The sequence below is a fragment of the Gorilla gorilla genome, chromosome 4 (genome assembly GCF_029281585.2).
Source record: "Gorilla gorilla gorilla isolate KB3781 chromosome 4, NHGRI_mGorGor1-v2.1_pri, whole genome shotgun sequence".
Classification (NCBI taxonomy): Eukaryota; Metazoa; Chordata; class Mammalia; order Primates; family Hominidae; genus Gorilla; species Gorilla gorilla.
This window is the reverse complement of record NC_073228.2, coordinates 119,867,022-119,884,357: the sequence shown is the minus strand read 5'-3', so window position 1 is coordinate 119,884,357 and position 17,336 is coordinate 119,867,022. Positions and strand designations below refer to the sequence as shown.

The 17,336-nt window shown below is 38.3% G+C and overlaps 2 protein-coding genes and 1 long non-coding RNA gene across 4 annotated transcripts in view; 1 reads left to right on the top strand and 2 right to left on the bottom strand.

Moving 5' to 3' along the window:
• The window catches only part of ARL14EPL (ARF like GTPase 14 effector protein like), a 29,151-nt gene extending 25,712 nt beyond the window's left edge, over positions 1 to 3,439 (bottom strand). For both annotated transcript variants that reach the window (XM_004042379.5, XM_055387469.2), the window contains exon 1: positions 3,171 to 3,439. The gene's annotated coding sequence lies outside the window, so the exon portion shown is untranslated. The remainder of the gene's footprint in view (positions 1 to 3,170) is intronic.
• LOC129533675 (uncharacterized) lies at positions 1,460 to 8,902 on the top strand. The gene is made up of 3 exons (XR_008679987.1): positions 1,460 to 1,517; positions 7,804 to 7,859; positions 8,792 to 8,902. It is a non-coding gene; the product is annotated as an uncharacterized lncRNA (long non-coding RNA).
• LVRN (laeverin) overlaps positions 8,086 to 17,336 on the bottom strand; it is a 66,707-nt gene continuing 57,456 nt past the window's right edge. The window contains exons 19-20 of the mRNA XM_004042378.5: positions 13,221 to 13,296; positions 8,086 to 9,712 (exon numbers count right to left, since the gene is read on the bottom strand). Of these exons, the coding sequence (XP_004042426.3) occupies positions 9,572 to 9,712; positions 13,221 to 13,296 (217 nt within the window). The 3' untranslated portion in view covers positions 8,086 to 9,571. The remainder of the gene's footprint in view (positions 9,713 to 13,220; positions 13,297 to 17,336) is intronic.

Genomic DNA, 17,336 nt, shown 5'->3' with positions numbered 1-17,336 from the left:
GCTGAGCCCTATCTCTGAGATTCTGAAGTAGCCACACCAGCTTCTAGGTTCTAATAAATCCACCTCCTCCCTTGTTACCCCTACCCTAGAAGTGCTAGCTGTTTCTTGTAGTTCCTGCCTCAATGTTTTCTCAGCCTTACTCTTTTGTCATTTTGGTTCTCCAATACCAATTCCTTGTAATCAGTTCTCAGTCAAAAAAGCCAGTTTGGTTTCTGATTTCCTGACCAACTATAGAGAATTCTAGGAAATAGATTCTCAAGATAAGATTCTGAGCTTAGGCTTGATCATGGCTTTGGCCTTGAATACAGTGCTCACTCCTAGTACCCCCACGATTAATCAGCAATCACCTGTGGTTGATTACAAATGAAGTACCTACTGAAGCAAGTGCCCTCTCGGACCAAGTGGCTGCTTTGTTTAACCATTGTGAGGATCATATGGTGAGATAGCTATTTTATGTGCATGGAGTGCTTAGGAGATGAAAATGACCAGCTTGAGACATGGTCAGACAACCAGAAAACTTCTAAGGCAGCTGTAAAAGAGTCTCTTAAGTTTTCTAGCTGCTCTGTGGGATATATCATTACAATGCAAGTTGAATTCACAGCCTTGCCAAGGCTCAAGTGCAAGTATTAGAACATTGATTGGGAAGGAGAGAGATCCTGAGATTTGGAATAAGGACATCTGGGTGAAATCAAATAAAAATCTTATACTCCCTCATCCAAACTTCTACATTCTAGTAACTTTAACCTTTGCCCATTATTCCCCAGTTTTGAGACTGAGAACTAGTTCCTGAGCTATAACTTGGGGTTCGTCTTTTGTTTTTTCACTTCTCTAATACTTGTTTAACAAATCCTTAACATTGAAATCTCTTTGCTAAAACAAACAAACAAAATTAGTCTGGTTTCTGTTTTTCTAACTGAAGCCTACTGGACACACTGCCTCATAGGGGTATTTTGAGGCTGAGACAAGGCATATATAGCACATAGCTCAGTATGGTATATCACCCACAGAAGACACTCAGCAGGTAGAAGAATTTTCCTGCTGACCACATCTCTTCCCTACTTCGTTGTACTACTTCTAGTTGAACAGGTCAAAACTTCTCTCTGAACTTATTTATAAAAGGAGGTAACATTTCTCTAAAAATGGGGGTATGTGTTGGGGGAAGTGAAGGAAAACATCAATCTTGTGAAGAAATAAATAATACTTCATTTCTAGTGCTACTACTAGTACTTTCATCCTGCCGCGCTCTCACAGGAGTTCATAAATACTGAGGCCACCCTCTAGTGCTAAGTGATCAGAAAGGCCTCCTGCTCACTATTGACAAGTCAAAGGAACACTTTCTGGAAGAAACCATAGCTATTCTCTGTTACGGGGCATTCTCAGGACAATCTCCTAAATGAACCCTGAGAGCCCTGGCATCACTAAGGATTGTCCCTACCCAAAGGAAATGATGGGACTAACCGCCTGTGTTGGTCTCAAGTAAGACATGCTAACACTAAAGAACTATTTTCAAAGACAAGGTGACCATTTCACAGAGGATAGAAAACCCAAAACTCTCGCAAACCCCATGCTTAGAGCCCCTTTAATCCTCTGATGTGTATCTGTGAATCCTGACAGTCTAGGACTCATCACGTCATCAAAATAGTCCACTTTCAGTAGAAGCCTGAGAGCAGAGAAGGTGACAGCCTCATCTCATTGCTTGGCATTGTTTGTGAGAGAAAGCAGAGAAAGTGAGGAAGCCTTTATATCGTGCTATTTCTTCTCCATGGCAATCAAAATAATTAAAGCGCAGTTCAGCTGAGGACAGGCGAGTGTTCACATACACACTATTCCCACAAACATATACTCTATTTTAAATACACACACACAGCCTTTTTTCACGAAACAAACTTTTTAGCAAACAAAATAAGTTATAATATACTTTTAAGAATATAGCTTGGGTAGAAAGAGTTTCTATTAAAAAGGCTGCAACTTATTATTTTGAAAATCTTGATCCAAGGATCTACATTTTTAAAATAGAGTAGATAATATCTACCCGTATTTTTCATTCGGTGCCTCTAAATTCCATTTCGAATTTTGAAGTCATGTTGTACCACCCAAATCAAGATAATTTTATTCATCTAGTTAGATTTTCTTCAATGAAAAAATTACAGGTGATCTTAATTTATGATGAAGTTATGTCCCCATAAGCCTATAGTAAGTTGAAAATGCATTTAATGCACCAAACATCATAGCTTAGCATAGTCTACCTCAAATGTTCTGAGAACACTTACATTAGCCTCTAGTTGGGCAACATCATCTAACACAAAGCCTATTTTATAATAAAATGTTGAAAATCTCATGTAATTAATGGAATACTACACTGAAAGTGAAAAAAAATAGAATAGCTCTGTAGCTACTCAAAGTATGGTTACTATTGAATTTGTATCACTTTTGCACCACTGGAAAGTATAAAAATAGTAACTCAAACCACGGTAAGTCGGGGATTTCCTGTAGTAAAAGGAGGTGGTAATATGTACCTAGCAGAGAGTTGTTATTTCACTTCTACTAGAGTGTAACAATTAAGAATACATAGCTACAGGCCGGGTGTGGGGGCTCACACCTGGAATCCCAGCACTTTGGCAGGCTGAGGCAGGTGGATCACTTGAGCCCAGGAGCTCAAGACCAGCCCAGGCAACATGGTGAAACCCCATCTCAACTAAAAATACAAAAAATTGTCCAGGCATGGTGGTGCACACCTGTAGTCCCAGCTACTCAGGAGGCTGAGGTGGGAGAATCACCTGAGCCCAGGAAGTTGAGGCTGCGGTGAGCGGAGATGGCAGCACTGCACTCCAGCCTGCATTGACAGAGTGACACCCTGTTTCAAAAAAACAAAAACAAAAACCACCACAACAAAAAACTCAGAATACACAGCTATGTATCAGGAATTATATGCTACCTTCCAAGTTCCCCAGTGGATGCCTGAAACCGTGGATAGTAACCTACTCTATATACACTACGGTTTTTCCTGTACATATGTACTTAAGATAAAGTTAATTTATAAATTAGGCACAGTAAGAAATTAACAACAGTAACTAACAATAAAATAGAACAATTATAACAAAATATTGTAATTAAAAATATGAAAATATGGTATCTTTCTCTTTCAAATTATCTTATTGTACTGTACTTACCCTTCTTATGATGATGTAAAATGGTCAAATGGCTACGTGATGGGATGAAGTGAGGGCAATAACACAGGTATTGTGACGTAGATGGAAAATTCCAGAAATAAACAACTCTTAAGTTTCAAACTGTGCACTGTTCTGAGTGGTGCGATGAAATCTCTTGCCCTCCTGCTTCGGCCCACTGGATGGCAATGAGTCACCACGTGGTCACCTTGGCGATTAGAGCAACTGTTGCAGTATTGCAGTGCTTGTGTTCAAGTGACCCTTATTGTACTTAATAGTGGCCCCAAAACACAGGGTAGTGATGTAATATTTTTGAACTATAGTTGACCCTGAGTAACTGAAACTGTGGAAAATGAAACTGCAGCTAAGGGAAGACTACTTTACTATACTTCTAGACGTGTACTGTTCAACACTGATTATACAAAATGGTAAAATATTATTAGCTATAACTGTAACATGGACTAAGTCAAGTTGTTAGCATAATAATTTCAAGTTACATGATTCACCCATGTATATGTAAAAGTCTTCCCAAAAGTCTTACTGAAATTGTAAGATTTAATATTTTTGGAAGTATAAACACTACAGATTTTTATATAAAAGTTTCAAACAAGTTTTATTTAAAAGTGTAATGACTTACATTTATTTTTCATTTATATAGCTTTGTTAATTTAGAGTAAAACATTTTAAAATTTTTAGTTTTTAGTCCCTCTGGTTGAAGATGGGAAGTGTTGACTGAAACAAGAAATTAAGTCTTTTCGGACAACTTGAATTTCCAACTTGGGCATAATTATTAAAATGCTTAGTAGATAACTTCAGGATTGTGGCTGTGGCCATTACCAAATTTGAAAGAAAAAAGTGACTTGAAATGAAAGTGCATTGCAGTTCCAGTAACAAATAAATAAACTTTATTTATCTTAAGTTTAATTTATTCAGAAACTTACAGAAAAGCTGGAGTTACTATAAAAATATTTTTTTTCCTGAATCAATAGGTTATTGCTTCACTCCTTGATGTATATTTCTTACAACCAAAATATTTTCTACATAAATACAACAAGCCATCAAAGTTGAGAAATTAACAATGATAGCATCTAATCTTCAGACTCCATCCAAGTTTTGCCAATTGTCCCAGTAATGTTAGTCTTTCATGGCGAAAGGAACCAGTTCAGGACCACACACTACATTCAGTTGTCATGTCTCTAAGCTCCTTCAGTCTAGAACAGATCCTCTGTCTTTCCTTGACTTTCATGACCTTGAGACTTGGATATTATTTTTGTGACATGTCCCTCAATTTGTTTTTTCTTCATTATTAGATTCATGTTATGCAGCTTTGTTAGAAGTATAACAAGAGTAACGATGTAGTTTGTCATTTCATCTTATTAAATGGAATAAAATTTCTATTTATTCCACTGTGATGGAATAGCATTGGAATTCATCACTTGATTAAGGTGACATCTGCCAGGCTTTTCCACTGTAAATTACTCATTTTGCCTTCATTATTCAACTGTACTTTGTGGGAAAGTACTTTGAAATTATGTAAATACCCTTCCTCATCAAAATTGTAATTGTTATTTAGCTCGTGATTTCTTATTTTATTCCCTTATTGCCTTTATTATTATGATTCTCAAATTTTCCCAGATTTGGCCAGTGGGGTTCCCTTCAAGCTGGCTTTTGTGTCCATTTGGTATGTCCCAATTATTTTTTTAGTACTTCCTTGCTTTTTGCTTCAAAAGATGTTCCACTTTTAATTGCCCCTTTCCTTTCCTGTCCTGGCCCTGAAATCAGCCATTTCTTCAAGGAACTTTGGGTTCTTTAGTGGAGAATGGCATCTAGAAGCCAAGATATGGGCAATAGCTGTGCTCATTATTAGGGTTGTCTTAGTCTGAGCCGCCATAACAATATACCATAGACTGGGAGGTTTAAGCAGTAGACATTTATTTCTCACAGTTCTGGAGGCTGGAAGGTCCAGTATCAAGGTGCCGACAGCTTCGGTTCCTGGTGAGAGCACCCCTCCTGGCTTGTAGGCAGCTACCTCCTCTCTCTGTGTTCACATGTCATTTTTGGTGCATGCACACGGAGGGTGAGAGAATGCTCTGGTGTCTCTTCCTCTTCTTGTAAGGGCACTTATCACATCATGTGGGCTCCAACCTTAAGACCTCATCTAAACCTAAATACCTCCCAAAGTCCTCACCTCCAAATACCATTACCTTGGGGGTTAGAGCTTCAACATATGAATTGTTGGGGGATACATTCATTCCATAACTAGGTGTTGCTGCTGCTACTGTCTCTCAGGAGGGAAGCTAGAGTCTAAATCCATTAGGTTGGTGCAAAAGTAATTGCAGGTTTTGCCATTACTTTTACTCTTTCTCTATCTCTATATAAACAGAGATAGAAATGATGTAGATATAGCTATATTAGGTTGGTGCAAAAGTAATTCTGGTTTTTGCCACTAAAAGTAATGGCAAAAAAAATATCCGTATCTATGTATATACAGGTAAAGAGCAAAATATATCTACACATATTACAGCTATTTATTACATACTTTACAGATACTTATAAATCTATCTATATATTGAAAACCATGAGTCCATACAAATACTTCCAATTCCATACCAGAACAGTTCATTCTTGTTCCCTTCATTTGAATATCTGTAACTCCCTTCTCCAACAGTGAGAAGCCTGGATCTTATTATCATGGATATATTTTCTTGTTTGACCCATAACCCTGTGGTAACCCACCTCCTATATCTGCCTCTGTCCTTCCCCATATGGATTCCCTTCTTACCCTCCCCAGGTTCTGATACCTCATACTAGGCCACTTTCCAACATATGGGCATCCTCTTTACCCCACAAAGACTTGAACTGCCCATTTTGGGTTACACAACCCCCATTAGATGCCCTTCTCACCCTATCTGGGCTCTAAGTCACCACGTCATAACTCCCTTCGCCACCATGTGGTAACCTTATTCACCCTGTCTGGGTTCTGATATCCCACTGTGATCTCCCCTCCTCTGTGTGGATTCTTTCTTCACCCCATTCAAACTCTTAAGCCCACTTCAGGTCATGGGCCACCATGGCTCCCCCTCAATTCCCACTGGTTCAGATGCCACCTTGCTCTATTTCACCTCTAGGACTGACTTATTTATGAAGGGAAGGGAAGAGGAAGAGTCCAAATAACTCCTAAATATATGTGTTGTACAGATTACCTTAGCTAAATCTTGTTGAATTAGAAGAATGAGCCAAAGGCAACATATGTATGGTTTCAAATGCTGCTAACTGTGCTAAATCATTCTTTGTGTGGGGGAGGCAGTTATATTTACTTGTAAGCATCCCTTAAGGCTTTGCTTTGAACATGGTAATCCTGCTAGAGTTTGGATGAGAAAAAGATAGCTTTTATTGGAGCAAAGAATGGATTAAACAGGAAAAGTAACTAAGACGAGCTACCTTTTAAATCTCATCTCACTTTGCTTCTTCATGCCTTCCCCAGAATAAATTGCTATACAGATTGGTCCCAGGGATCTAAATTACAAAAGATGCTGAACATCACACTAAGGCATCTGTTCTTTCATTTAAAATCAACAATGGCAAGTCACTGAATGGGGTTGGGCAAAAAAAAAAAAAGCATAAGATTGTGAGAAAAAATTTAATTTCGAATTATGAAATTGGAAAAAATCATGACTATATAGTATATTTTGTTAATTATTTTCAAGATGAAAGGTATACAATAAATGGGCTGGGTCAGGGAAATCATTTTATAGTTGGGGTGCTAACAGATAAGCTGTTTTTATTGGTTAATAAAGTATTTATGCCACACAGAAAATCAGCCTCAGTACCACTCCCTGACTTGTTACTGTATTATTGCTATCACAGAAACCAATCAACAATTACTTGTTTTTATAGTTTGTATAAGGTAAAGCATAATAAAATGCAGTGCTTAAGTAGCCAGCTTCATCCAAGTAAGCAAAAATGGTATATCATCCATTTTTTCCCCATATTCAGAGGAAAGACTATTAATTAAATATTTGGGAATTTGATTTTGGAGAAACGCCTTCAGTACTATTTAATTACTACAGAAGCTAAGATGTAATAGGATTCAGTTTAACTTTTAACAGTCTGGAGAGACCAGCCTACATGCTCTTTTGGCAAGATCAGTAGTTCTTGGCATCACCCAATACCAGGCATCAGAGCCTTCTTGACACTGAGTGTCAGCCTCAAAGCATGCTTGGTGGACTGAGAGCATGGTTGGGTAGGAAGATCAAGGAGCGAGGATAAGAACAACCAGGCAGAAGGAAGGCAGAGATTACTGGAAAGAGGAGAAAGGAGAAAAGGGGAGAAGGGAAGAGGCAGCTTGATAGAGAAAGAACGGGAGTGGAAACAGAGGAGAGAGCTATGTATGGTTTGAATGTGTCCCTCCAAGGTCATGTGTTGGAAGCTTAATCCTCAATGCAATGTTGAGAGGTGGGACTTTTAAGAGGTGATTAGGTCATGAAGGTTCTGCCTTCATGAATAGATTAGTGCTGTTATCATGGGAGTTGGCTAGTTGTCTTGGGAGAGGGTTCTTGATAAAAAAGATGAGTTCAGTCCTCTTCCCTCTTCTTTCTCTTGCCCTCTTGCCTTGTACCATGGGATGACACAGCAGGAAGGCCCTAGTGAGATGCAGGCCCCTCGACCTTGGAATCTCCAGCCTTCAGAACGGTAAGAAACTCATCTCTGTTCTTCATAAATTACCCAGTCTAAGGTATTCTATGACAGCAGCACAAAATGGACGAAGACAGAGAAGAAGAAGAGGAAGAGAAAAGCAGTTGAGAGGACAAGTGAAGACAAAGTTATTGAAAGATGAGACTCATTATCAGAGGAAATATGGGAAATATAGAATGAGTGTTTAAGAAAAAAAAACAGGAAAGTATCTCACCTACAACACTTTGTAGGCATGCAGATATTTTATTGCTGAAAATTTACATTTCTACATTTGAAGAAAAAATTCTCTGACCTATGACCTGTGGCCAAGTCTGAGTAGCCTGTGCTTTCGTTTGTCCACGTGGTGAAGTCCCACAGCCTCCCCTGACGCTCAGGGAGAATCCTCTTGTGAATCAAATACAAAAGCAAACGTTTGTTTTGTATTTTCATTTATGGCTGCCTTAACTTATACAAGAAATAGGAAAAAAGTCTTAATCACATTGCTTTGAGCGTATGTAACATCTTTAAAGACTGTTAATTGATGTCATACTCCTTAATCTTTAAAAATATCACCCTGAGGTGGAGATTTGTAGTTTTACCCCCATTCTACAAAAATAAAAATAAAAGATTAAATCACACACACAAAGTCTAGAAGAGGAATGATTAGCTTTAGTTGTCTTGTTTTAATCAAGCATGAGAAAACTAAGCTAATTCCATACATTGGGACTGATGAAAATGTGTAAAGTAAGTTGGTCCACATTACAAGTAGGTTCAATTTGGCCAAAAGACACTATGTTTCAAACTTAATCCCCTGAGGGCAAAACTGTAAGGATTATGCTCCAGTTAGCCTTTTAGTTCTGTTTCTTTCATTTCAAGATTCCTTTTGCCCTAAATAGTAGCCTATACTTGCTATTGTCTTTTGACATCATTGTTTTCACTTGTACACTTAGGCTGAAAGGTGTCCATCCCACTGGTGAATACACAATCAAGAGCTTCAGAGCAGAGCCTTCATCTCCACTATGGCCTCCACCACAGCAAGCTTAAGTGCACTTCCATGGATCGTACAATCATTTGTCTTTTTGTGACTTCATAAAGTTTAGTAACCAGCAACACGTGGTTCAATGCAGGATGTACTGTGGGAGAGAGAAATGGGCAGGAGAAGACACACTTCTTGCCTTTAGGGCTCATTAAATTGTCTCCTCTTTCTTTTTCAACTTGCTTTTCTTTGGCTCTTCTGTCTTCTAGTGAATATACTTTTTGAGTTTCTGTCTTTTTATATTGTCATGTTATCTTCTCATTAGTCTTTTCAATCTTCAATGTTGAACTAAATAAACCCTAGGGCCTGGAAAAACTGTTATTTCCCTCAGCAAAGAATGTGCTCCTCATTAATGCCATTGATTTTATATTCCACTGGCCTTCACAACAAAATAAGCAAGACTATCTTAGGTGAATTTGTTTTTACGTGACATTTAAAGTAAATTCTGTGGGATTATAACCCAACATGAAGTGACATCTTTCCCAGAAATACAGCAGCATTGGCAAAATTGTCAGCAATCACCCAACCTCAGGGCCAAACATGACAATATGAGAAGAATGGCACTCTGAGTAATAAATGTGACTGAAATACAAATAAAATGTGTGGTTTTCCAGACTCACAAAGTATTGGAAGACAAAACTGTGAACAAACTATATTATAATATGCAAGAGGAGTGCTGAAAGATAGCCACAAGCTATGTGTTTCTCCTTAGCCACGCAGCCATCCTGGCACTTAGCTTCTTGTTTTTCAGATTTTCATTCTTTATTGTCTGTAAGTTGGCATGAACTCTGATCCTCTGGTGTTCCTCCAACATATTACTGAAAAACTGCTGCAGCTGGAAGGACAGAGAGACAGATGATCAGTGCAATCCAACTTCCCATTTGGACAAAATAAATGTCTAAATGCTAAGTAGCAACATGATTTTGTAAATCGGTGATGATGGTTGGAATGAGTAGAAATGTATACTCCTAGGTTGTGTGTCCCTGGGGAGACTGTGACTGAGACAATGTGATGAACACCACACCTACCCCAAAGAAGCAGATGTAGACAGGAAGGTCCATGAAGCAGAAACTATGCCTTATCCGAAAGCACATATTGAGTCTCAATGAATATTTACTGAATGCATATAGAGTGTTCTCTAAGATTTGCAGACAGAGATACAGTGAACCCCCCCAATTTTTTAAAATCTCAAAAGAAACTGCAACTTCCGAAGCTCAAAATTGGTACATAATATTTGCATCTTTACAAATGTCATTCTTTATTTGAGAATACTTAGATAATGAATTTGTACATTGGCTGAATTACCTCATTAGGTCAGGTCAAGCATTCAGTTATCAGAACATTTGTTGCAATATTATGTATAAGTCAGACTCCAAGTGAATAATAAGTTATATTCCAAAATATAAAAAAGTTATAAGTTTTTTCAATTTTCATTTTACCGAGTCTCTTTTTGTATCAGTGGATTAGAACTCCGAACACTTATAGCCATAAGATGAAAATGCCCATTCCAGCTCACAACAGCTCAGTTCAACCCTAATATACTCAAAATTGCACAGTAATAGTGCTATCAAGCCTAATTACAATGTAAAAGAAATGTTTTAGGGACAAGTAAGTTAAAGAGCCAGGAATAATCCTCCCCCACTCTTTCCTTCCCTTCTCACACCTGCCGGGAGGTGGTAACCAACAGCCCACAACTCCACATCACGGATAGTGTGCCCAGGATTGGGCTCCTGTAGTGGTGGGAGGGGAGTGGTGGTGGTGTTTGGGATTGTAGGTGGGCTTCACGTGTGCTTGAGAGTATGTCTAGGAGGGGGAATATAAAAACCAGAGCCAGAGATGCAGAAGGTGTTTGAAAATTGTGCCTTTGGAGAGAGACGAGGGAGACAAATGACTTCATTTTCACTTTCCTTTTTATTATTTATTTTAGATACTGTCCTGTGAACTGATGCAGCATAACAGGACCGCTGGACCTTAAGATGTTGTTGACAAGGATAGTCATCTTAGCTAATTCATATATTTTTTTAAATTGCAATAATTTACTGCTAAATCCATTTTTACAATTTCGAAAAGCTGTGAGTGACTAGAGTTTTGAAACTTTAAAGATTGCTAAATTTATACAAACCTCATTTATTCATTCATTAACAACAAAACTTCACTAGATTCTGTAGAGGCAAAGATTGAACTAACGAATTTTAGAAGACAGAAACACACACTGAGTCTTGATTCGCGGAGCTTTTGTACCAGCATGTTCTGGGTGTAATGTGCTTTTCTTTCCCTTGTCCAGGGAATACCTGATAAATCAGATCCTGACAGCTCAGCCTTAGGCAGGCCAAAACTCAAAAAAAGCTAATTTCTTCGGGAATTAGCAGTTCTCCTTCTCTCATGATAACAATGATATGACTGTCTACTTGTCCTTTTTTTTTTTGCTTAGGATCATATTTCAGGCCTTTATGACCTACATATGTATTTGTTTATTCGATTAGGGAGAGTTGATTTACCTTTATTTACAAAGGCTCTTCTTGTTCTTATTAACATACTTTCAGGCCCTGGTGTTTAATTTTAATCAATTTTATCGGGATTTAATTTATGTACAATAAACTAGATCTACTTAAACTGTAAAAGTCAATGAATTTTGACCACTGTGTACCCCTTTGAAACCATATACACGATCAAGTACATTTCTTCTACCCCAAAAAAGGGTCCTTGCAGTCCATCTCTCTCTGTCCCAGGCAACCACTGATCTGCCCTTTGTCACTATAGATCCATTTGCATTACCCAGAATGCGACTGGTTTCTTTTACTAAACATAATCACCTTGATTTTCATCCATGTTGCTACACAAATTTTAAAAATTTCAGTATAGTATTCCATTATGTGGATATATTACTTTTCCTTATTCATTTACCTATGGATGGGCATTTACATGGTTTCCAGTTAACATTTCAAAAAACTGCCTGTTTTCTGATGTGCTTGTGCCATGTTACATTCCTCCCAGTAGGATAAAAGAGTTCCAGTTGCTCCATATCTTTGCCACCATTTGGTACCATAAATCTTTCTAATTTTACTTATGCTACTGGGTGTGTAGAGGTTGTATTTATATTGTATTCTTGTTTTACTTTGTGTGAATGTATCTTTTTTTAGACATTTGCTTTTGCCTGCTTTGTTTACTTTCTGGTTACAGCCCTTTTTCCTTCCAGAACTACCCCTTCCCCTTCCCAGTGCCAGTGACTTGGGTGGGGCTGTCTCCTAGTGTGGCCACAGGACCCTGGTTAGACCAATTAGAGTATTCCATCTTCCCTGGACACAGTGATTGCTACATCTGACCCAAGTAGAACCAACCAAAGTGCTTTTTTGCAGAGCAGGAACTCTTGAAGCTGTAAGTATCCTTCCTTCTGCAACTGAGAGTGCTGAGGATTATATAAGTGGGGAGCTATGCTTCTCTCCACAAGGAAAAAGACTGCCTAATAAAAATTCAGCCTAGAGGAAAGAAAAGCCAGGAAATGGTAAGAACCTAGAATAGACAAAACTAAGATATTATCTCAGTCCTCAGGGAGCTCATTACAGCCTCATGGGGTAGACATATTCACCAGTGATTACACTATAATGTAGTAAGCACTGTGGTAAAAATATATTCATAGGATGACCTGAAAGCATAGGCGAGGAGAGGGTATAAATCAGTTCATTAAAAAGTTCCTAGAACAGGTAATAGGAGCAGGATCTTAAAGAATGATTAGGAACTATCCAGCCAGGAACAGGAATGAGGAGTGTTCTCCAGACAGAAGGTAGAGTGTTTCTGAAATCCAGAAAATGTGAAGCAATGCAATAATTCAAGAAAATTTGTAAGTGGTACAGTATAACTAGAGGAAATGTGTTTAGGGGTGTCTGTCCGTCTCTCTTGCTCTCTGACACTTAGTGGTGAGGTGAGCAAAAATGAAGCCAAACTAAGGCAGGGGCCGGATCATGAAGGGCCTCATGTGCTAATCACAAGATTTCAAAATTGCTTTGAAAAGCTATGAAAAGCTACTGAAGCTCTGGAACAGGGCAATGACTGGCAGTGATGGCAAAGGTGGGATGGAGGGAAGCCCGGTCTGGGACGGGAACCCTGGGCCAGAGTCCCCTGCATTCAGGTGAGAGAGGATGAAGTGCCACCCTCCATGAACAGGTGATCTCTGCTTCAGAGGAGGATACAATTAGAAACACTTCTTTCACAGTGATACAGCACCAATAGAAGCATAGAATGTAATAATTCAGATAAGCATATTATTTTTAATTTTAGCAAGTCCAAATTGCATAAAAAGTGGTTTCCAAATTATCATTGTATTTCATAATATTTAAAGTACTTACCTCCACAATCTGTAAATCTGTAGTTATGGTTCTCCCTATTGTATATATTAGATTAATCAATGATTGTGTTCCATACCTACAAGGCAATAAGATGTTAATCAAGGGTGGAAAGCATTTTGCAAAATAAAGCTATATTTTATATAGCAGATGAAGGGCAAGTGTATGGCCCCTATTAATTCCTATGTCCCAAATCTAAGTAAAAACATATATGAACTAGTTTAGCTTCATCTTTTAATAGAGAATCTTATTAACACTAAGGAAGTTAAATACTTATATGTGTTACACAAATCTATTATCTAAATCTAAAAAGCTCTTCTTAAAAACAATTGTCTTTTAAAATGAGGTAGTTGGAATACATGTCACAGGTCTCAAATCAATACAGTTTCTAAGGGAATAAATAAATATATAGATTATGCCCCTTAAAAAACAGTAGTTCATAGAGGATCCATTTCAGAACTGCTGACTAAAGCCCCCTGAACGTGTATTTTAAAATGTTGTATTTATGCGTGCTTTTTGGAGAGAAGATTAATATCTTCTGATGTTCTCTAAATGTTGGTGACCCTGAAGGCTGAGCACCATGGCTCTCCCTGTGCTTGTTTCAATAGGCGTGGTCATGGAAACTTCCCCTCTAGTTTAGTGTCCCTGAATATCTAGAAAAAAAAAAAATCTTAAAATAGCTGTGAAGTATTGCTATGAAAAAACAGCAGACACTTACCTGCTCAAAGTGTGGCTGTAGTTAAAAAAGTAAATAAAAGACTTTTGGGTGCATTAAAAAAGAAAGAAAAATTAAAATAGGGTTATTATAATGGACTGACCAAGAGACAATTGAATAGTTAATATATACAATTGATTTACTTCAAAAATATGTACTTGAAATTAAAAATGATAAGAGTTAACTCTGGCATAATATACTAATAAAGGTGAGAGAAAATACTGCTGCTGTTTTTCTAACTTCCTAGCTGTAACCTACACTGGGTCTACCTGAGCAACGTGAAGGACAATATAACTCTGCATATAATTGAGGCAAGCGAAACTGTTTCTATGAAGAAAGAAGAAACATTTCTTAGTTCTCTATTTTAATTGGCCAGCTAGGCAGCAAAAATCTATAAAATGACTCAAGAAATTTGAGTTCCAAAGAACCCAAATTCCAACCTTAAAAATAAAAATGGAAAACAGAGGAAACCTACCTATGGTGCTAAATGTGTGAATTTCTGCCAGACACAGGAGAAAGGTTACCCGAGGAGGCAGGGCTGGATTTGACATTACCTTGGGCAATTTATAAATTGTAAAAATGGAGAATAACAGATACTTAGAAGCATTGTTCTGGTGCATAAATGAGAAAATGTATATGGAAGCACCTATTAGATTACCTGGCAAACTTCATCCCTTCCTGCTCTCGTCAACTTCAAGAGGGGTTATTTTTGAAACAGAGATGATTTATCATTCTTGTTGAGAGAGCAATCTCTTTCAAATATTACTCAACAAAATTGCATTACAAATAGTTTACCCCCACCGGTGTTCAAATACATTCTAATTAATATGAAGTCAAAAGCCGATATGAGTCAATATAGTAATCCTTTCTAAAAAGTTGATAACATCTAACGTTAGTGTGGGAACAGTGATTTGGGTACTCCAGTCTGGCTCACCTTTCTGCCTCTCCTTCTTCTCACATTACCCCTCCCTTCATGTCCTCTGCCATGTCAGATTCCTTCTGGCAAGGATGGCCACGAGGCCAGCATGGGAACACCAAGGCATCCAGCCTGATCCATGCCATGGGAACAGGCCCCCCAGTGCCTGGACCCTCCACTCTGATAACTTCTCACTTTGCTTGTGCTCCTGTTTAGCCTTTTTGGCTGTGTTCCCCATCATGAAATACAACCAAGTAGAAGTGAAAACAATTCCAAGTTTTTAAGCTTAAGACTTTAGGCAATATAATAACATGTGGAGAAAAAAAATCAAGTGCTTAGTGAAGAGGGTAAGATTCATTTTGGACGGGTTGAGTTTAAAACTGATCATGCTCTGTATTCTATATTCAAATAAAAGTGGTTTTTCTGTATGCTGTGAAGCCCATTTAACAGAGATGATAACGGCACAAATAATGCTTCTACCACATCCAGTGAAAACTCACAAAAATACTATTGCTTCATCCCTATTCACATGCTTTCATAGGACCTGTTCATAGCTATGTGTACCTACTGACTTTTCTGTAACTTGAAAGTAGCTTTATGACCAATGGAGTCTTTCTCATTGGAATAAGTATTCAAGAGATCATCTTTGGCCCAATAATTAACTAAATTTTCCCACACCAATCAGTGCAATGCCCTGTACATGAGAGTGAGGGGCAAGACCAAGCCAAAAGTTGTTTTATTTAATCAAATATTCCAAAACGTATTTCCAGATTAGGCTTCCTAGGAAGAATTCTGGGCCTGGCTGAAAGGAGCAGCGGTTCCTGCACTGCTATTGGCGATGTACTCAACTCCAACATGTGCCTTGGTGTGGAGACGGTGTCTGTGAGCTTGCCTGCATGTCACTGTGAGACATATGCCCATGAATGCTCTGAGACAAGGGAGAGATATACTCAAAACCACAGCATTGGTCACTTCATGCCCAGGGCCAAGCTGGACATGAGATGGTATTTGTTTGTTTTTGCATTTAGGCAAGCTGCCTCTGCCAGTCTGTCTCTCACCCTGTAGAAATGGAGCACAAGATCCCAGCAAGATACCACCTTATGGGAGGGGTGCAAAGCCCCTCTGCTCATACTCATGATGATGATTCTGGCTCCCACAGCCAAGACCAAACCAGCAACCAAAAACTCAACACATTAAAAAGCAAAAACAAAAATAAAATGAAATCTTCTAGAATAAGAAGTAGATTATTCAAACATTTTCATAAAAAAGCAACTGACTATGGGCAGAGGGAAGGATGAAAGTATTCTGTATGATGCTACAATGGTGAATATGCATCATTATACATTAATACATCAACACCCATAGAATGTGCAACACCAAGAGTGAACCCTGTTGTAAACTGGGGACTTTGGGTGATAATGATGTGCCTGTTTATATTCATCAATTATAGTACAGCTATGAGCCACATAACAATGTTTCAGTCAACAGTGGACATATGTATGAGGGAGGTCCTACAAGACTAAAAAGGAGCTGAAAAATTCCTATCCCCTAGCAATGTCATAGTCATTGTAACATTGTAGCACAATGCCTTTTAGCACATTATCTTTTCTATGTTTAGATATGTTTAAATACACAAATACTTGTCGTTGTGTTACTACTGCTTCCAGTATTCAGTAACATGCTGTACAGGTTTGTAACCTAGGAGCAATAGACTGTACCATAGAGCCCAGGTGTGTAGTAGGCTCTACCATCTAGGTTTGTGTAAGTACAGTCTATGCTGTTCACACAATGACTATATCTCCAAAGGATGCATTTCTCAGAATGTATTTCTGTTGTTAATCAACTCGTGACTGTAAATGTGTGGCTCTGATGCAGGATGTTGATAGAGGGGGAGGTTGTGTCTCTGTGGGGAGAGGGATATATAGGAACTCTGTCTGCTTAATTTTGCTGTGAACTTAAAACTACCCTAAAAAATTAAGTTTATTAATTTCTTAAAAATCAACTGAAAAGTCACTTCATTTATTTAAACATTTTCTGGAATTGAGATAAATAAATCACGTCATAAGATGAGCTTTCTAAGTAAAACAAATTTAAAATATTTGAACAAATCTTGGCATCTCAAAATGTTTAAAAGATATAGCATATCTTTTTTTTTTTTTTTGAGACGGAGTTTTGTTCTTGTTGCCTACCCAGGCTGGAGGGCAATGGTGTGATCTTGGCTCACTGCAACCTGCACCTCCCGGGTTCAAGCGATTCTCCTGCCTCAGCTTCCTGAGTAGCTGGGATTACAGGCATGTGCCACCATTCCTGGCTACTTTTGTATTTTTAGTAGAGACGTGGTTTCTCCACATTGGTCAGGCTGGTCACGAACTCCCGACCTCAGGTGATCTGCCTGCCTCAGCCTACCAAAGTGCTGGGATTATTACAGGCGTGAGCCACCGGAAATGTAGATGAGGCATTAGTTAAGAACACATTAAAAGATTAAATA